The 20984-nt window shown below is 31.8% G+C and overlaps 3 protein-coding genes and 1 pseudogene across 14 annotated transcripts; 2 read left to right on the top strand and 2 right to left on the bottom strand.

The window, feature by feature from the left end:
* The first annotated feature begins 1516 nt into the window (after positions 1-1516).
* On the top strand, positions 1517-6680 carry LOC111277144 (organic solute transporter ostalpha protein (DUF300)). Of its 10 annotated transcripts, none has more exons than XM_089764314.1 (8): positions 1517-1698; positions 1779-1987; positions 2229-2553; positions 2685-2758; positions 3021-3170; positions 4583-4709; positions 5484-5717; positions 5823-6680. In XM_089764314.1, exons 3-8 carry the CDS (start codon positions 2398-2400, stop codon positions 6186-6188), a joined length of 1107 nt encoding a protein of 368 aa, XP_089620440.1. In that variant the 5' UTR covers positions 1517-1698; positions 1779-1987; positions 2229-2397; the 3' UTR covers positions 6189-6680. The 10 variants fall into 10 exon arrangements, with proteins under 10 accessions (XP_089620440.1, XP_022719106.1, XP_022719105.1 ...); XM_022863371.2 differs by having other exon boundaries at positions 1529-1698; positions 4583-4868; XM_022863370.2 differs by having other exon boundaries at positions 1529-1698; positions 1779-2553; positions 4583-4868.
* A 1658-nt stretch (positions 6681-8338) lies between these two features.
* On the top strand, positions 8339-12651 carry LOC111277142 (uncharacterized). Of its 2 annotated transcripts, XR_002688678.2 has the most exons (3): positions 8345-8938; positions 12162-12260; positions 12387-12651. XR_002688678.2 is itself a non-coding variant. In XM_022863365.2 (2 exons), exons 1-2 carry the CDS (start codon positions 8586-8588, stop codon positions 9644-9646), a joined length of 435 nt encoding a protein of 144 aa, XP_022719100.2. In that variant the 5' UTR covers positions 8339-8585; the 3' UTR covers positions 9647-9990. The 2 variants fall into 2 exon arrangements, 1 of the variants encoding a protein (XP_022719100.2); XM_022863365.2 differs by lacking the exons at positions 12162-12260; positions 12387-12651 and adding an exon at positions 9565-9990 and having other exon boundaries at positions 8339-8938.
* Positions 10392-14435, bottom strand: LOC111277143 (uncharacterized). 2 transcript variants are annotated; one of them, XM_089764316.1, is made up of 5 exons: positions 13918-14435; positions 12893-13088; positions 11636-11709; positions 10916-11075; positions 10392-10808 (listed from the first exon to the last, which is right to left on the bottom strand). In XM_089764316.1, the coding sequence occupies exons 2-5, from the start codon at positions 13073-13075 to the stop codon at positions 10734-10736; spliced, it is 492 nt and encodes a 163-aa protein (XP_089620442.1). In that variant the 5' UTR covers positions 13076-13088; positions 13918-14435; the 3' UTR covers positions 10392-10733. The 2 variants fall into 2 exon arrangements, with proteins under 2 accessions (XP_089620442.1, XP_089620443.1); XM_089764317.1 differs by lacking the exon at positions 13918-14435 and adding an exon at positions 12045-12150 and having other exon boundaries at positions 12893-13031.
* Positions 14436-19806: 5371 nt separating this feature from the next.
* LOC149518308 (uncharacterized) lies at positions 19807-20448 on the bottom strand (annotated as a pseudogene).
* Positions 20449-20984: the final 536 nt, after the last annotated feature.

Below are 20984 nucleotides of genomic sequence, written 5' to 3'. Positions count from 1 at the left end.
TTTACGAACTTTTTAAAATTTTTAATTCAAAATTTATACCCAGAATTTTTTTTAATTATTTTATGGTATTAAATAACTGTTAATTATTTATATTTTTGGAGTTGTTTGATCATTTTTTACTTTATTTTATTTTTTGAGAGTAGAGCGATTTTTCTAATAGTGTCTTTATATTTAGTTACAGGAACGGCAATGGTACCTGATCGAATTTTATACCTATAAATTTTGAATTCGACTTTATTCATAATTTTTTTTATATTTGAATTCGAATTAATTTAATATTATATAAAATTATTTTTAATTTAATTTAATTTAAAATTAATAAAATATTATTTTTTAATATAAAATATTACTTTTAATATAAATATAAAATTTAATGAATATATAAATATAAAAATAAATAAATAAATAAATAATAATTTTATAAATATAAGATTGGATCAAATAGAATTTATCTAAAATTCGATTTTAATTTTTTTTACTATTATTTAATTTTTTTTAATCCGATACTTAATTTAAAAATAAAATCAATTTTTAAAAATTAAATCAAATTAAATCGAGTAAAAATTTACTTAATTCAAATTGAATTCTCTTCTCTAATTAGTTATATCAATCAATGAACAATTCATTTTTACGTAAAACATTCATCAATTGATGGCGTCGGAAAAAAGTATTCCTATCACAAATAAAGATGTTGATATAATTCATTATACAAGCTATGAATTTAAAGTGAATGAATTGCCTATTTCACTAGCCTTTTCTTCATTCTAATTTTGGGACAAACTCTAACAATCTCAATTCATTATATATTCCCCTTCGTTAACAACATGGCTCAAAGTTAAATCTAATGTGAGGAGTTAAAAAAATCTAAAACCTTAAACATTAACCACTATAAATTTAATGTGATTTGGGATCCAACAAAAGGAAAAAAAAAACAAATTTCATTAAAAAAATATAATCGATGATTTGGTAATAAATTAAAGCAAATTAAAATTTAAATAAATATAAATTTAAAATTTTCAAACTCAATGAAGCTTTAACTCTTTTTGACTTAGGCTTTGTTTGATAAAAAAAATAAAAAAATAAAGATAAAAAATTTATTAATCTAATAATTAAACTATAAAATAAAAAATAATTATTAATTTTAATCATTTGATTAATAAATTTTTCATCATTATCATTTTTCATCTTTTTTACCAGGCAAAGCTTTAGTGTTATGAGGTTACCAGACGAAAGTTTAGGGTTTTAAAATATTCTCTTCTTTTTTTTTTAAATGTTTTAAAATTATGTGTTTTTTTTACATTTAAACTATTATTTTTATATTTTAAAATTATTTTTTTATTTTTTGGCATTAAGAATTATAAAATTTTAAATTTTAATATTAAATACATTAAAATTAATTTTTTTAATTTTATAAAACTTAATAACATTCAAATAATTTAAGAAAAGAGAAAATATAGTATTTAAAAATTCTTTTTGCCTTTTTATGTTCTTTTTTTAAACAATTTTTTGTTCTTGTTCTAAGCGCACTTTTTGCATTCCTCACCTCTGTAAAATGTGCAAAAAGCACCCTCTTGGGCTCTCGCAGTCCCGCCTCTCGGCCCTCTCCCCAAAAACAGTAAATTTAAAAATGCGAAATGCAAATAATATTCTTTGTAGGAAAAAAAAATTAATAAGAGCAATTATGCTGTGCTGTTGTAGGTAGGTTTTGCGTTTTCACTTTTATTTGCTTAATAAAAAAAGAAAATAGGAAAATCGACGGTGCGTATTTTTTTTCACAGGAAAAGTTGGAGAGCCGCCATTATGGGTTGCCAGTGGGGAGCATGCATAGTTCTAAATATTGTTGAAGAATATTTTCTTTCCAGCTTCTAGGCACACACAAAAAGTCGGCAACCGCTGCCAGATCTGCCTTCTCTTTTCGTTACTGATTACCTTCCCGGATATTGTCCGCCTTTGTTTGATCGTTCTCTATTTTCCAATCAATTTAAAGGTAATTTCTTTTAGTTGGTTATTGATTTCTACTTGGAATTGTTCGCTATTGATCTCGGTTGGTTATTGCTTTCTACGGTTATCGCTTACCCATCCATTTATCTTCTGTAAACAAACTCTAACTGCAATCCAACGTGTCCCCGGACTTAGGTTTTGCTCCTTCCCAAGCCTCCAATTACTTCTCATCTTCATATAGCTACTGATTCTTTCTTTTCAAATTCTTCCTAACTTCGGCAATGCAGTTGTGGAATTAGCATAACCAAATCAATCCTACTTTTTTCTGTTTTTGACTGCGGCGGTCGGGGGTTGGTTTAGGGTTTCCTTCCTATTGGTTGTGGACAATCTTCCCATGTACCGCTAGCCACCTTACGGAAGGAAAGAGAATAAAAGGATACAAAATTCGTGTGACAAATGGGTGATTTGGTGTCTATTTACCTCAACATCGTGGCCTTTATATGTACTGCTGGAGCCATTGCTTTGGCGATTCTTCACATCTACAGGCACCTTTTGAATTACACCGAACCTATTTTTCAGAGATACATCGTCCGCATCATCTTTATGGTTCCGGTCAGTTGTTTCTTCTCTACTTTCTAATTTATTGTACGGCTTTTTGTTCTTCTAATGGATTCATTTTCTGTGTGCCTAAATCTTTTTTTTCTTCTTTGTTACAATGTATATAATTTTCTTCTCGTTGACAGGTTTATGCGTTGATGTCTTTCTTGTCCCTTGTTCTACCACTGGGTTCGATATATTTCAATTCCATCCGGGAAGTGTAAGTATGTCTGCCTGTGTTTGAATTCCTTCATCAGTTTCTCCTTTTCACTTCATTTCCGAATTCCCTGTTCTTCTAATCCATCATACCATTCCAAAGTTTATGCTATGTATTTGTTGATAGATGAATAGATGTCACATTATGTTCACATCTTTTATTCAATCTTAGTGGTTCACTAACCATGTTTTGCTGTACTTTTTTAATACTTTTCATTGGGCAAAACTGTTGTGCTGTAACACCATTTCCTCTATAACTGTTTCAGTTATGAAGCTTGGGTCATCTATAATTTTCTGTCTCTCTGCTTGGCATGGGTTGGAGGTCCAGGAGCAGTTGTGCTCAGTTTGAGTGGTCGAGTTTTAAAGCCATCTTTGTGTCTGATGACATGCTGCTTCCCTCCCATGCCACTTGATGGGTGAGTTTTGAATGGAACCTGCTGTTTTGCATATCATATTGTTATGATTGTCCACATATTTAGGAGTATAGGGCCTATAGGCTTTTCTTGGTGTCAAGAGTATCTCTGCTTTCATTATTAGTTTAGATTTTGGAATTGACATTGGATAACCGTTAATGGTTTACATCTGCAAAGTACCAAACATTCATTTCCTGGGTTTTGAGCATGCTTTTCTATTTCACTCATGCATTATTCTGTGAATAATTTACTTATGTTTAGAGTGTGGTTTTATAAAACCTACATTCTATACTCTGATGTGGTTGAATTATGTAATTAGCTTGTTTGCCAAGCTCAATATATATCTAGAAATAGCCAAATTTGGCTAAGGCTTCCTTATATTTTGCCAACATAAATAGCGGGTATGTTTTGGCTATTTTTGGATAGTATAATAGGTGAGTGATTTTAACAAACCTACATTCCACTTCCTAATTCTTAGTATAGTAAGAGTTTCTACCCTCAGAATTCCGACAATGTCTGCCTCATCTTACCTCAGATCTTTACCCTAGTAGTTTGATATGAGCAGTTTTTTTTTTTTTTTTTTTTTTTGAGGTGGGGGGGGTTCACCTCCTTTTCATATGAGAATATGTGCTTATAAAATGGTTTAAACAGCTTGGCTTGGGTAATGGGTATGGTTAAAAGTGGAATTGTTGTGTTAGTTAAAAGTGGAAAGGGAGTTTCCCTTGAGGAGAGAAATAATAGGATTGTTCTTAAGCAAAAAACTTGTCAATATTATCACATTGGAGGATAAATTGAAATGTGGTCTGACTGCGGTTGCAATTAACTTTTACACCTCCCTTCAAACTTTGGCTATCACAAAGATGTTTTTTTGGGCTATTAAGTGTTTGTGTGCATGTGTGGGGAGAGAGAGAGAGAGAGAGAGAGAGAGAGAGAGAGAGAGAGAGGAGGAGGAGGAGGAGGAGGAGGGATCTGCTTATACCAATGCAGAACTAATTAAGTCTTACACCCCTTCAAATTGTTTTATATGAGTTAAATTTTGTTAATCCAATTCTTGGATTTCATTCTATTCATCTAGATCATGCATGCTGAAATTTCAAGTTAATTGCAAATGTCTATTTTTTTGCTTGATATGAATAAATTTCAACCATTATAAATATTGAAAAATACAATATTCTCTATCATGTGATATGGATATTGGATTGACTTGAAACTTTAATTGCATGCTGGATATAGGTAGGTTGTTAAATCCAATTGTTGGTTTCATAAAATAACAATTACTAATTGTTATACCAATGTCACCTGATCCCTCGTTATATATAATTGTTTGAAAACTTGTTAATTTTTGGGGTTCCTTGTAATTTACGCCTATGAACTCAGCTTACATTTGATTGTTTGCACCTGAAATTGCAATGCAGGCGTTTTATACGGAGATGCAAGCAAGGCTGTCTGCAATTTGTCATTCTTAAGCCCATTTTAGTTGCTGTTACACTCATATTATATGCGAAAGGAAAATATAAAGATGGGAATTTTAGTCCAAGACAGGCATATCTATATCTTACTATCATCTATACAATCTCATACACAATGGCTCTATATGCTTTGGTATTGTTTTACATGGCATGCAAAGATCTTCTTCAGCCATTCAATCCAGTTCCTAAGTTCATCATACTAAAATCTGTCGTTTTCTTAACCTATTGGCAGGTAAAATCCTGTATTGCGGTTACTTCCTCACATGCTTATGCATGCAAACAGAAAAATAAGAAAAATCCCTTGTTTGCATTGGCTTTTAGATACTTTTATATCTTTCCTTTTTCTTTTCTTCTTTCCATTGCATCATCCCTATGTTTCTTTTTGGTGAAATAATAAGAAATCTTGTAAGCATCATTATAGCAACCCTGGGGATGGTCAACTTCCAGTTACTGGAATGCAATCTTTTCTAATCTGTCTGCTGTGCACATCATCATCTTTATGTTTCTTTTTGAAGGTGGAAGGGTGAGAGGAGACTGATTTTCTATATTTTGCTTTCCCTTTTTAACACTGATGTAAAATCATAAGACTTAGCAATTTAAGTTCTGGAACTGTTGCATTCTGTCTCTTTACAGGCAGCTTAAACATTCTTTTTAGAGAATCACCTCTTGTGCTGTGATGGCATCATACCATGTCTAAAACCTGGTAAAAGGCATGCCTGTAAAGATGGTTATACATAACATCTTATGCTGTGACAGCATCGAACCATGTCCAAAACCACATCTAGTTGCATATGTTGGCCATGCATGTAAAAGAAACTTAAAATTTCCTTTTTTTTTTTGTTTGCAGGGTGTTCTGGTTTTTCTCGCTGCAAGGTCTGGATTCATAAAGGATGCTGAAGAAGCAGCTCAATTTCAAAACTTTATTGTATGTGTTGAGATGCTTATAGCTGCAGTGGGTCATCTTTATGCATTTCCATATAAAGAGTATGCTGGTGCGAATATTGGTGGGTCTCGTGGCTTTACAGGAAGCCTCACTCATGCCTTGGAGTTGAATGACTTCTATCATGATACTGTTCACCAGGTGAGCCTTCTTCTTGTTGCCATTTCCCAAAGGTTCCTCTATTGGATTATTCTTTCTTTGATTACTGTTGCTTACGGTGTTTATATTTGTTTATGGGTTTCACAGTTCGCACCAACATATCATGATTATGTATTGTATAACCATAATGATGGTGATGAGGGAACAAGAAAGTACCGGTCAAGGACTTTTGTGCCAACTGGGCCAGAGATGGATGCCGTGAGAAGAAACAAACTCATGCTTGGAAACAAACTGGATGACATTCAGCTATCCAGTCTCTCATCGTCTGGTACAAGCACTCCCCAAAACCCTGGCTCTGTACCAGATTCTGCACGTGGTGACATGATAAAATCATCACTGCTTGTGGAACCCGCAAATTCTTATTCAGTGCCGTATGATATGTCACTTATCGACATGGATCTGTCTAATTACCCTCCAAAAGTTCCTGCTGCTAAAGAAACTGAGCCTAGGTGACAATGTGTAGTAAAATCCTTAAGACAGGTGAGAAGGGTGCATCCTTCAGGAGTGGGGCGAGAATGAGTGGAGGGGGAGGAGAGAGCAAAAAAGGTTAGAGTGTCTGACATGACATTATTTCTGACTTTGGGACAGCCTCCTATGTTAAATTGTATGTGTTCCGGTGATTGGTTTCAATCTGCTGTAGTGTTTGCTGTAGTCCTCAGCTCCCAGTATTTTCTCCCTTTTGCCTGTATTGATTTCAACCACTGTAAATTGTAGTCGCTGTTCATAGCTTTAATACTGGAACTTAGTGGCCCAGTGGACCGTCTGCCAATGGTTGTCTGAGTTTGTTGCTATCTGCTCTGTAGATACAAATTACTTAGTTCATAGTTGAGGGATCTGAATTGCGGTCATGAAATTTGGTTTCAACTTTTGTTCACTTGACTTTTGCCAAGCTCGGTGCTCTTTTTGCATGTTATTCAAATGATTTTACCATTTGATATCACGCCATATTAGAGTAATGTTATTGATTACTTTCTCCCACATTGTAGTTGCCTTTCCTTTGAAATTGAGAGTGAAGGGGGAAATGGGAAGGGAAATTGGATGTTCTGCAGCATGGCAATTTTGGGTGAGTTGCATGTTTATTACGACTCAAAAGATGGATGCTTTTTCTGTAAATCCTATTCTACAATGCTTCTGCCTTTATTTTGATTCGTAACTGCTAAATTGCTGATGCTGCTCTTACACCTCCCAGTGAAAGTGCCCCTATTGCCTTGGTTAGGTTGCATAGCTGAATAAGCAATCTAATAAAATGCAGTTGTAATCTAGCAATGTCAAGACTGATAGGTTGCCTCTGATGGTCATTCTGCACTTGTGAAATTACCTTGCCAATTAGGCATTGAAGAAACCATTGGTTTATTGTTATTCTTACCATTTATGTTATTCAACACGCCTGGTATATAACTGTTCTTCTGGATGGTTAAAGTTTGCTTGTTATTATTAGTTTGGATTTTCTTTTTCTTCTTTTTTTGGTTACACAGCTCAGAATAAGTTCTTTAGTACTGATTACTCTTGCTGTGCAAGTTAGCTCAATCGTAGTAAGCTACCCCGGGCACAAAAGTGTTGTGAGGTCTCGAGTTTAGGTGTTTGTTATTGATATTATTGCCTTTCATAGTGCATGATGCGTGAATAAATGGTTAAACTTGCAAGGAAAAATATGGTATTGATACAGCAGTTGGCTGCACCTGTCATTATTATCTAATACCTAATTCGTAATCAAACTTCTAAATATGGCTTTTCGACAGTTTTCCACGCACGGTTTACGTCAATTGCTTGCGTGAATGTATTGTGGATAGTTGTAGTACACCCTTGTTTTAATAAAATTCATGAATCATCGTCGAGTTCGATGCAGATTGCCTTTGAATTTAGAATGTTATTATGGGAAATAAACCACAAGACTTTGACTTTCAGTCGAAGTTTTTATCATGGTAGAATAATTCGTTCGCACGCATCCAGGAGAAAGGCGGCTCTGAATCATCTTTATATTGGTTAGGCGTTTATATCGTCACAAAAGTTATTGTGCTCATAAGGTGAGAACGACGAAATTGCATGTTTTGTAAGGATAATCATTGAGATCGGATCGATTTTTTGAAATAACGTATAATATTATAAATTTTTAAATTTTAATTTAAATTTAAATTGATATTGTTTTAAAATCAATTCAATTCAATTTATTAGATTTTAAATTTAAATTTTTTATTTTTATATATTAGTTTAATATAATTTATAATATATTTAAATAAATTTATATATGAAAATATTATTTTATTTTATAAAAATTTTAAAAATATAAAAAATAATAAAATATATAATTCAATTTAATTTTTTATTCCATATTTCGATTTAAAATTTAATTTAAATTTAATATAATATATTTAATATCTTAATTTAATTCAAAAAAAATCAATTTAAATCGATTCAAATATTATAATTTTGAATCAAATTTTATTTTTTTCGATTTTTTCGCAGCGGTAATTCTACTCTAGAAAAGAAAAGGGTAAACAGTAAAACAGAACAGAAGGCACGTGACCGGCAATTTTACAACATCCAAGCCCACGTTTTAATATCTATATAATATAGGAAAATAACAAAATTTTGTCCTTTGCCCTTTGTATGACAGATTGACAGTTGGCACCGGCGGCGGCGCTCTGTTCGCAAGCGAACCAAATTCCAAGCAAGCAAATTTCTACCCTTAATACCTACTTAATCTAAAATTCAGTCTATCCTAACATGATATAGATAATAGCATCAAACGCTTTTCTCTGCGCCCTTTCTTTGGCCCTTTTCTTGCTACGGCTCTAGTCTCTCTCTCTGTCTCTCTCTCTCTGCTCTCTACCGGGCCTTCTTCTGGTTTAAATGGCTCTAGTAAGTACTAATCATAGTCTTAATCACGTTGATGCAAATCCAGTATCGTCAATCTGCAGGAGCGAGTCCTTCCCATATGGGTATATGGAGCACAACTGCATGATGATGGAGAAGAGACAGCTGTTCCTGAGGAGCTACCAGTTCTGCAGGAAGAGGTCTCTGGGGGAGAGAATCAAGAGATCCTTGGTTAGGGTTAAGAGGGTCATGTGGTTTAGGCTACGGTCTGCCCGTAAACTGAGAAGGTTGGTCTTTTCCAGACTCCGATTTGCCTTCTACCTTGGAAGTAGATATATCCGTCTCAAGAACAACCATTACCGCCACAGTCGTAACTCCTCTTGCTTCTGGTAGGACTGGACTTCCTCTGTGTTTTTTCTAATTTCGAATTATTATTAAGTTGTGACTGTAATTTGAATTAAATTTCATATTTTAGTTTAATATTAACCCTTATTTTATTTGTGCTCTCTTCTCCTCATTCATGTCATCTTCATGTCATCTGTTTTATCCTTGGCACAAGACTGTAAAAAGAAATTTGCTTCTCTCTGAGCCTAAAGAAAAAGGGGATTTTCTTCCAACATACCTTTTTTGCTTCTGTGATTAGTTGCTTGCTTACAAGTGTATGCATACATACAGACAGTCATACGTTATCAAAGTGAATTTGATACTTGTGTGACATGACGATTGGATTGCTTTGTTCCAACCTACAGCCTACATGTTATATGTTGGTTTGATAAAATTCCCCAAGTAAGACTCGCAATTTAATAACATTTCTCTTATATAAACTAATAAGTAGTACTAGGATGTCGAAATGGTAGTAGGTTTTTTCGTTTTTTCACACTTCATTAGGAGCAATTATCCCAATTCCCAATAATTTATTTCATATATTTAGATAAATTACAATAATTCAATCCCGTAACTCAAATAATACCAACAATAAGTATATGAGGTAATTTACGCTCCGTTTGGAAAGCAGGGATAGAACGAACTGTCCTAGACACGAAGCACTTTTGAAGGATGGAGGGGATGAGGAAACTACTGCTCAAATGGGAAATTAAATCGCTTACGCGATCATTCACGCTCAAAGTTTGAATTATCAAGAGTGGGGAAGCCTAGGCATAGGCTTTCAAAAAGTCAAATCAATTCCCAGAGACATAAGTTTTAACGAAAGGCGAAGCACAAAGTCACTGGGAAATCGTGACTTTTACATTTGCAGAAGCACAAGTACTTGCCTTTGACAAAGAAAACAAATGCCCACCATTTTCTGCTTCCTTTCAGTCATTGCCATCTTGATAAACCCCCGGCCCCCACCCCATTTTCTCATCCTTATTCACCGGTATCCCCGTTTTGTTAGCTGCCGTGAGAAAAAGAAATCAAGATTTTGTCCCCAACTATTATGCTATACGTAGTTAACATAAAGTAATTAGAAATGTAAAATTATTAGTTTTAAATAATCATTTTTAATTGTAAAAGAATTAGACAAAAAAGTTAGAGTAAAGAGAGTTTTCGAAGCAACTATTGGTAACGCAAATGAGTTGTAAAATTAAATAAAAAATATTAGTTAGACATTTTCAAGCTAAAAAAAAATAGTGAAAATAACAACAGTTAAAAAGAAAGAGTCATCAAACATCTAGCAGTTTCGAGCTACAAAAGTACTTTAACTACAAAAGTATTTTAATTACAAATTGTTCTATGCAATTCAAAGAAGTCAATAATTACCAATTACCACTCTATGCGATTATTTCGAATTTTCTTGAACTAATTTTCATGAAAATTCAATAGTTGCCTAGATTTAAATTTGAATTCATGCAAAAGGAAACCAATATATACAAATCGAAAGACAGCTGAAGAGAAATCAAATAACAAATTTCTTACATAACCGACAATCATCAAAATAAACAAAATTAACATACAATCTTATCAAAAACATAATCAATCCTATCAGAAACATAATCCAGACAAAAGCCAAAAAAAAACAGAAAACCAAGCTTTTCACTCACTTTCAACCTAATCAAGAAATATTCTTCAAAACCTCCTACAAAAAATAAAACAAAACAATTCAAACCATCATCTATACAACCCAATATTAACAACACAACCGTTAGACTAAACAGAAATAACATGCAACTCAGAAAAGAAGAGAACTCAAACGAATTTCACCGCATGGCATGCAATGAAACAAAATCCCATTGCATTTCCTTTAATTCCTGCTTCGATGTCCTATAAATAAATGTCATTAAACTCAAATTAGTAATCAATATAGGGCATATCATTCCAAACAGCTACCATAAACGAATTAATAACTCAACAAATTATTAGTTCACCACCTCAGCAGTGAAATCAATAGCCTGGTCAACACCTGCTGCCATCACTGAATTTATACTTCGATTGCCACAAGTAGTTGTAAAATGGCACCCCGCAGCTATCGCAAGCTGAATTGCAGCAAAACATACTGCTCCTCCACCACCTATTACTAACAGCCTTTGCCTGTTGAACAAGAATTCAATCATGGAGGGATAAAATGCAGTAGTTCCTAGAATATTTAATTGTAAATTTCAGTTGGAAGATTGTATTGTTGTAGCCTCTACCAAAATGACATTTGAAGATGAGGCAGAGAAATGAGATGACATACTTTATCAATATCAATATGTAGTTACTTTCATTTGCAATGCATAAAAAGAGATTCATCCTTACAAAAATAAATAGATAAACAAAATGAAACAAAATAAGTTAAAGCCAAAGACATAGAGAATCCACAATATATAAGGAAAATGGGATGGATTAGAATTATTGTCCAGGTAAACAATGTTTGTGGGAGAATTACTTTTAGATTGCCATATCTAGTAAAGCCCTTTAAACCTACTGATCTATAATGATGAAAATTATATACCTCAAATATGATCATACAATTCTATGAACATATGACTTATGGTTAGTTAAAGACTATTAATAATGTAGCTAAAATATTTTACTATAATTTGTCAAAATTAAGGAAATACATGAAAACTTTGTTGAAAACAATCAACAATCCAAAGACACAAACGTACCCTTCAATTATCCTAGCAGTACTTTTTAAGGCACGCCATGCAGTCAATGCCGCCAAAGGAATGTCACTTGCTTCCTACAACACCCAAAAAAAATTCAGATTGACGTTACATAATTAAAGCCTAAAAACACAATATCCAGGAATTATGAAATTAAATATAGTCAAAAGAAAAGTCAGGGAACCACAAATTAGACCAACTAATGATAAAAATGTTTGTCAGAATGGTTAAAAACAGAGATACTAAATAAACAGATAAGATAGAACACAGTGTATCATCATCCACCATGAACAAACCAAAACAAAAGAAAAACAAATAACTGTTAGTCACATAAATCTATTCTTGAGAAAAAAATAATAGAAACATAAATTTGTTCATCACTTAAAGAATAACAAAAAAATTGAATGGTTACCACGAGTAACTGATGTTGGTTTTGAGGAAAGCTTGTCTTCTGAAAGAATTGCATAGTCAGCATATGTGCCCCTCACAGCAATTTGATGCAGAGCACCAAAAACTTCCTGTCTTACAGTCAATTACTTCATGGAAAGGTAGAAGAGGTTCGAATATAGAACGACCATAGCAAAAGGGGTTCTTAATCACAACCAAACTTGTCCTCAGCATTGCACAGGTATATGTTGGTCAGACAAAAATGTTTCTGAAAATTCTATTTTTTTTCCTTCTGATGATTTTTTGGTTAAACTTTTCTTTTTGTTCTTTGGGTTCTTATCCTTTTTTTTTTTATGTACTTTTGCAGTTTTACAATCCAGAATGAGAAAATGGTGGCCGGCGGCCTTAGTTTCTTATATCTGCCTCTTTAATATGTATTTGCTTGTTTTCTAGTGGTAATACCAGCTACCCATGATTTAAGCAAAAATAAATTGATACTATAGTGTATAGTCTTGACAACATTAAGCAGTTATACGATGTCTGGAGTTATGGAGGTAAGCAAATATAAAGCAAAAATAAATCAGGGATGATATTATTCTGTTTTCTTATTTTTTACCTTTTCATACTTTTCATCTTTTTTTATTCCCTTCCTGATTTTTTTCCTTTCTGATCTGGATATAGTATTTCTTTGAGCTTTAAATTGGTGATTTGAAGTGGATTCCTCAAGGAAAATAAAAATGCAAAGAAGGTTTTTTGACCTACAAAAGCTTGTAATTTTTGCTTTATCTATTGTATCTATAATCTGATATTGAACAAAAAAATAAATTGTCTCTTAAACATGTACGTGGAGTTGCTTCAGAATTTTATTCTAACCTTTTGTGATCTCATCTTCATTCCAGTGTGCGACAGCACCTTCTTCCCTTCCCTTCTCCAAGAAATGTCTGATGTCGTGGCTGCTTCAATGAGCATGCATAGAAATTGCTTGAACTGCATCTGGCTTCCAGCTTCAGGAAGTATTTTATTTGGTTCAAAGAGGTTCAAATATAGAACGACCATAGCTTGATCTCATCTGAGAAAACACAAATTCAAAAACCAAAGATTAATTCCACCAAACTAATTTTAAATTCATTTATTTTGTTCTCACATTTCATAACATCCAAATGACCAACTCAAATGAATTAATCAAATTAAATGAATTCAAACGAATTAAACAAAGAACACAAAGCAATTTGGCAACAAAAAAACAAAAAAACCATTCTGAATATCATCCTGCAACCCAATACCAAAAAATAGTATCATTACACCATTTTAAATCAAAATGAAGCAACATGCAAAGTTTGCAACAAATAATATAGACAAATTATACAATTACCGTTACCAACAATAAGGAATTAAATGCTTCCAAAACAACAGCATCCCATGACATCTACCACAAAATTGAGAAAATCGACCCTATGACACCTACAAGAATTTGACTGATCGTGTGAAGATGCTGTGACACTCGAAGCCATGACTACAAGCTAGAAATCAGCATAAAAACCAGCAATAAGATAACTCTTTCCACAAACTTCACAATTCACAACTAACAAACAAAAAATCACGGCTTTCTACTGCTGAAAAAACCTAAGATCAAACTTTTAATGTAATTTGTAGAATGTATACTCACAAAATATGAACCAAATGCCAAAGCCAGGACACTGATACTCACTGAAAGTTCATTAACCCCCAGCCATTCCAAAATTGTAAACACCAAATACAGAAATTTTCAAGTTTGAATTTCAGATTAGACTCTAAACTCAATTGCCTATTGAAATGCAAATTCTTGGAAGCTAATGCGAAGTGAATAAAACAAAACAAAGATAAACAGTTGCATTAAGGAGTGAGTGTAAGAGCTTTACTTGAAGCTATTGTAAACATGACAGTGAAGAAAATGGATTAGGCATGACCCGATAGCATCCCAGGGTCAAACTTAAGCCCTAGAATAAATATTATTTTTTACACTCACGCTTTAACACTTCCTTTCCCGTCTTTCTTCCTCCTTTTCCCCCTCTGATTTTAATTAAGGAAAAACCTCTTTACCAAAAATCAAAAGCAATCTAGGGTTGCATTCAATATTACGCCCCTAAAATAAAACCTAGGGCCTCTTTTTTTTTAATCAAATCACACTTTCCTCCTGCTTCTAGGAGTTTCCGATACTGTGGGAGGAGGAGATTGTGATGTGCGATGTCACTGACGCGGGGCTCGTTGTCAGCAACCATATTTGCCGTGAAGTGGCGGCTCGGTTGGACCTGTAGAAAGCTGTAGAAGCTTCCGGATATGCCAGCCATTCTTACTCCACTCTTAACCTTTAAGCCAATTCCTAAAAAGAAAAATTAATTTTTTGAGTTATTCATGAAAAATTAATGGAGAATGGGGTCTTTTGATTTTATTTGCCAGGATTTTGTTTTTATCCAAAAAGAATTTGAAGATAGTGCCCCACAACAAAGAAAGTCCCCAAAAAACAAATCATCAATACACCTGTCACGCTTTCATTCGAGATACTTTTTATATAGAATAGTTAGATGTACTTCCACCTTTTACACGTGCAAACACTTTGACGATACAACCAAAAACAACCTTTTGTATGTACAATAAAAAAAACCTCTTTCTCGCCATTTAAGAAACTATTCATCCATGGATCCAAGATGTGATTAAACAGATTTGAATTACATGAATACTGAAAAATGGGAGTCTTTACCATCTTTTCTGAAAATATTGCAATTTGCATGGTCTGTAAGTAATATTATACATTCATCATTTGAATACTTAACGGAATTTAGATTTGAAATGGATCTCTTCTTGTTTTTTTTTGCCTTAAGGGCTTCTAGTCAGCCCTAACCTTTTCTCCATTTTTTTTTTCTAGAGCTTCATTTTGGAGTCAATTGATGTGAAAAAACGTCGAATGGTATTCATGCAGCACAGTAGGTGTCTTTTAGTCGTAGATATTTTTAGTCTTATGACTTACCGTCTTTTTTCTTTTTGGTCATTTTTGTTTTTTAACTAATATTGTAAATAAAAAACTATCCCTTCTAAATAATTTTTTTTCTTTTTTATATTTTTCTTTTAATTTTTTATTTAAAAATAATAAAATAATTTTGTTTATTGAACATAATAAAAATATTACTTGATATATTATTAATTTTATTAATTTTTAATTATTATTAATTTTATAAATATTAAATAATTTAAAATTTTTATTACATATAATTTTTAATTTAATATCTTTATTGATAAATTTTTGTATTATAATTCATTTCATTTTTTTTACATTTAACAAATATTGATATTAATTTCATCATTAAAATAATTAATTTCATATTTTCTATTAATTTCAATGATTCAATCTCATCATATTTATTTCACTATTTATCCACTACAAGGGTTTTGGTTTTTAGCAACGTTTTTTTAACTGTTTAGCGGCGTTTATTAATGCCACTATAAGGTTACGGCGTTTGTGAAAAAATGTTACACAGAGTGTCACCTATACACGTATCGTGGTAAATAGCGGTGTTTTCGAAAAAACACTTCAATATTAACGGTATTTGTATGTGAAGCGTCACTATTTTAACGGCATTTATATTTTAGAAACGCCACTATTTCAGTGGCATTTTTATGAGAAAAACGTTATTCCATTGACGACGTTTGTAACAGAAAACGCTGCTACTTTGCATGACGTTTGAATTTGAAAACGCATCAATATTTACGACGTTTGTATCTTTTAGGCGTCACTAATTCAGTGACGTTGTTATGAGAAAAATGATGTTGCTTTAGTGGTGTTTTTATAAAAAATGCCACCGAACTAGCGGCGTTTGCTAGAAAGAGTGCCACTACTACTAGTAGCGTTTTATGCTACAAACGCCATTAAATTATTCATTTAACGGCATTGGCCAATGCAAACGCCTCCATTATGCAAAAATATTTTTTTATAATTTTTATAATAAATTTTATTTGCAGTAAATAGCTTAAATTCAAAAATTGAAATTAATATTAACTTCATTCACATTTAAATATACATCTAATTAATACAAAGTTTAATTATTAATATAATAACATTCAAATATTGTAAATACATTAACCAAATAAAAAAATTAAAATGTATGAAATGGATGACTACATACATTTTGTTGACTCCTAATTGATGAAGAAAATTTTTCTCCTTGGTCACGAGTATGCTCAACAACTTACTGAATAATACCATATAATTTTTAACACTTCATTTTATGCTTATTTTTTATTTAAAAATTTTAACATTTACTAAATATAATACCTAAGTTGATGGAGCACCAAGATCATTTCTTGAAAATTATTGTTGTACAAAATTCATAAGATGATCGAATCGATCATGCAACTGCTGAAATTTTACGCGTTCTAGCTCCATTCTAGTACGTTATTCTTCAATTTTTTGAAAATGTTGTTGCATAGTTTGCAACTCCCCTTTCAATATTGAAATGTCTAGCGAAGACTGACTTGTTGAAAGTATAAATTACGGAGAGTTATGTCCATAGTAGGCAGATGGTGTTAGACCCAATCCAAGGCCTCGGACTCGTCCATGCCTTTATTTTTCAGCAACTTCTATGGATATCCGATTTTTTATTTCTTGCATGTTGAAAGAACCTTCAGATGCTACTTCAATCTCAACAACAATTTTTTCTTTCGTTTTCTCCTGTGAATTTGTCATATACAACAATCAAGTTTAATGACTAATTGATTATATGTTAAAAATAGTTAATATTTACTTTATGTTAAAATAAATGATACAAATTACCATAATTTTTTTATGTTTTGACATTCATATAAGATCCATCCTTTTTGTATGTGTTATGCGAAAAAGTTTCACACGTCTAATTGTACCACACATCTCATTCTCATATACAAACACATATGTTATTTGATAGGATACATATCAACCTTAACTTATTTATGCATATCAATCATGTCAATCAAGTATTAAAATTTTGAATAACTTTAATCTTTTTTATTTATATTTTGGTCATGTAATAACACAATAATCTTAAATATACGCAAAGAATAAATGCATTTTGGGCTTTCACACATATCGATTATGAAAATCATATTCAATTATTTTCTCTCGATTTAATACGAATGATTGAAGTCATTCAATATGTTGAAAGGCATCCAAAATTTATTTGTATATTTACCTTTTATATGCAAAAATATTCTCAAACAGAGATAACTAACAACTTTTTCTCCCATATCCACCATAAAACCAATTTTAATCAATCAGATAAGCTTAATATCAAGTATTGAAGGTATCAAAATTATTAAAAATCAACAATAACAACAACCAGATAACAAAGGCTTAAATATACGTAAACAGTGACCTTTCATACATATCATCTGTGTAACTAAGTTCAAAACTTTCAATAAGTTTAATATTATGTATTGAAACAATCAAATCTATTAAAACAGAACAATAAATGTTGATTTTCATATTTACCTTTCAACGACAAAAAAAGTTCATTAATTGGAATAAGTTAATTATCATAAACTTACGATTTCTTTTTGCTTTCTTACAAAACTTTTTGATCCACTTGTGTGGCTATATTTTTGTTGCTTTTTACTACCAATCCCAATCTGTTCTCTTTTCTGTCATAAAAAATAATTGCTTATATGATAGAAATACAAATATTACCAACTTAAACCATCAAGCACTTTTATCATTTCATTATATTATACAAAGTTATAAACTACTACCTCTCTTTTTCTTGAGAATCAAAATCTAACAAGTTGTTCATATTATCACCTAATCACATTACAGGGTAAATTTTGCATCATCGCCTCTACAGTACTATTTCGATCAAAATACTTATTCTTCAAACTATACTTATAATCTTTCCATTTCTTTCTCAAGGACTTAAGCACATATGAAGTTGGTATTTCAAGTATAAATCTTGACTATAATAATACAATAAGAAAAGTTTGAATAAGTAAATAAAATGTAAAATAAAAAAACTTGAATATATCTAATTAATTATACTAATACCTCAATAAAGTTTAACGCATCGACTTTAACTTCTTATGGAATATTATACCATGTTTCATAATGAATAGGTAATTTCATTCCATTACAGGCTAGCATGCCTAGAAATCCAGTCAATAGTTGAGCCTCTTCACCAATTGGTTGCCTATCAGAGTTTGCAAACACTACAATGCGCTTGTTAGGAGGTAGTACAAACAATTCCTTCAAAGTTGTTCAGCCTTTGGTCCTCTGTTGACCATTGTTATCAACTGCAATAAATATATAATATATTTGTAAAATCGTAATACTTTAATGATTATACTTGAATTCTAAAATTGGAGTATATCATACCCGCATTCGAATTTAAAGGATAATCAATTGATGGGATACTATGTAAATCTGAACCTCCCGTATTGCCTGATCCAATATCAGTTGAAGGGTTAGAAGTGATGGAGTTAGATCTGACAGTACGTTCATTTCCCTCAAAAGAATTCAGTCCATAGCCAATATCTACAGGTGCCGCAGACGGTTCTAAACTAATATCTCTGATATATTTTTCTTTCAACCTACTTCTCTACATTGTAGCTTACTTACGTCATAAAAAGCGAATATAAAAAAAAATTTAGTTCAGAAGACATATAAAAACATTTTCAATTTAAGAAATCAAAACGTACGATATATAAAGAACATAACGATTTAATTAAATTAAAATTTAATGTATGATTTAGAAGACAATCATTAAACAATAACGAATGTGACATTATTTACATATTATTATTTACTACATTATGTCTTAAACACTCGAATTACAACTTATAGGTGCACGAAATCATGGTTTGTAAATGTCTTCAGTAACATCTTCACGGATCCATTGAGCATTGGTACTGGAGATATTCTCATCCAAGTTTTGTTCAGCAAAAGGATAACATTCAGTTCCATATTGAACATCATCTTTGGTATCTAACCCCATATCAAATAAGTTTCTAGGTGTGTTTCGAAGAACAACAAACTAACACAATTTTTTTGGATCTTCAGAGTAAAATACTTATTTAACTTGAGATGAAAATACATAAGGTTCATCGATGAGGTGTTGTCATGTGTGAATTAATCGAGAAAAATTAACAAGTGTAAATTTGTATTGATTTTTCTTAAAACCTCTCTCACTATTCACATCTGCCCAATCATACCAAAATAAGATAACTTTTCACTTGCGATAATAATCTAACTTAATGATGTCATTAATCATGTCATAATAGTCAACATTTCCTTCTAAAAGATTTGTGTCCCTAGCACTAGCATAGCTAGTAGTTGATGAAGTCACAACAACTCTTGAATTTTATTTACTTCTAAATCTCTCACGAAATTTTGTGTGAAATCTAAATCGATTGATGATGAAACATTTGTATCGTTTCACAATCCGATTCGGACCATGTGAAAGACACATCACCTCTTCACTAACAAGCCTTCCACACCAAACCTATAAAAGTGAAATAAATATATATATGTTATTAATGTTATTTTTACCATAAGCATTTTATGTAGATAAAAAATAATAGGAAGTGTGGCATTACTTACAGTTGTTCCTAACCATTTATGAAAGTTTTTGACGAACAACTTATCAACCGCTCGAGGGTTTGATCATTGATAATGTGCAGGATCTCTCAAATTATTTTTATACTCACTATAAAGCATCATGATAAAGTATTAACACAAAAAAAAACACAATAAATAATGCCTATTGTAATGTATAATTTGCTTGCTAAACAATTTACGTGTGAAATGATTCAATTGAGTCATGATGAAAGAGAACATATCGATGTGCTTGTGTCCAAGATTTATCATCTAACTCCACCAATTCAGCTTTGCCTATGGGTTGTCCAAAACTTTGAAAAAGATACTTATAGGCCGAGTCTGTATGCTGCATTCTAACATTTCTTGAAGGTCTATTAAATCTCGTTTCAATATTTTCTAAATAACGACAACAAAATGTCATACACTCTTCTACTAAATATTTTTCAGCAATAGAACCTTCTGGATAGCGTTTGTTGTGACAATAAGACTTTAACCTCCCAAAAAACTTATAGCATAAAATATTAGTCATATGTTATTTTAAGTAGATTGGCTTGATAATTAATAAATACGTAATCAATATATTAACAAATAATACCTTTCAATATGATACATCCATCGATAATAAATCGACCCATCGACCTTTGCTTCATATGGAAGGTGGATAACCAAATGCATCATAATAGTGAAGAAGTTTTGAGGGAAGATTTTCTCTAAATAGCATAAAGTAATCATGGCTCGATCTTGAACTTTGTCAAGCTCTTCAATATTCATATATTTTTGACATAAAGATTTAAATGTTACTCAATTCAATTACCACAGAAGTCACTTGTTTTGACATTGATGAGTGTAAAGTAATTAGAAGTAAGTTTTGCATCAAAATGTGATAATCATGTGACTTCAATGATGACAATTTTTACGCCTTTATATTCACACATCTTGATATATTTAATGCATAGCCATCTGAAACTTTGACATTTTTCAAAACCTTACAAAACACATCTTTTTTGGCTTTAGAATCCCAAAACAAGCAGCAGACAATCGATATTTGCCATTAAAAAGCAACATCGGATGGAGGTCTGGGCGAATCCTCATATAAACTAGGTCAAGCCGACTCTTTAAGTCATCTTTGGATCTTCTATTCATATTGAGAATTGTCTTGATAAAATTTTCATAAATATTTTTCTCTATGTGCATCAAATCAAAGTTATGACGTAATAAATTATATTTTCAATAAGATAACTCAAAAAATATACTTTTTTTTCACAACTTATACTTATTGAGGTCATCTACTTCATCATCATTTTTATCACTTTGAACATCAAGATCATCGACTTCTGTATGACTATCACCAACTTGCGTAATATGATGCCAGAC

This window comes from Durio zibethinus, chromosome 7 (assembly GCF_047325235.1).
Source record: "Durio zibethinus cultivar Kanyao isolate XHJ-2024 chromosome 7, ASM4732523v1, whole genome shotgun sequence".
Classification (NCBI taxonomy): Eukaryota; Viridiplantae; Streptophyta; class Magnoliopsida; order Malvales; family Malvaceae; genus Durio; species Durio zibethinus.
This window is presented reverse-complemented; position numbering and strand designations above follow the sequence as displayed.

Bases quoted from the DNA above. Each gene is read 5' to 3' on its own strand.
- LOC111277142 (XM_022863365.2), top strand. From the start codon at position 8,586: ATGGCTCTAGTAAGTACTAATCATAGTCTTAATCACGTTGATGCAAAT. The intron at 8,939-9,564 runs GTAGGACTGGAC...TTTGGAAAGCAG, and splicing joins CGTAACTCCTCTTGCTTCTG to GGATAGAACGAACTGTCCTA.
- LOC111277144 (XM_022863371.2), top strand. From the start codon at position 2,398: ATGGGTGATTTGGTGTCTATTTACCTCAACATCGTGGCCTTTATATGT. The intron at 4,869-5,483 runs GTAAAATCCTGT...TTTTGTTTGCAG, and splicing joins TTTTCTTAACCTATTGGCAG to GGTGTTCTGGTTTTTCTCGC. The intron at 5,718-5,822 runs GTGAGCCTTCTT...TGGGTTTCACAG, and splicing joins ATCATGATACTGTTCACCAG to TTCGCACCAACATATCATGA.
- LOC111277143 (XM_089764316.1), bottom strand. From the start codon at position 13,075: ATGGTCGTTCTATATTTGAACCTCTTTGAACCAAATAAAATACTTCCT. The intron at 11,710-12,892 runs GTTAGAATAAAA...TGGGTGTTGTAG, and splicing joins TGAAGATGAGATCACAAAAG to GAAGCAAGTGACATTCCTTT. The intron at 11,076-11,635 runs GTACGTTTGTGT...CTTGTTCAACAG, and splicing joins ACTGCTAGGATAATTGAAGG to GCAAAGGCTGTTAGTAATAG.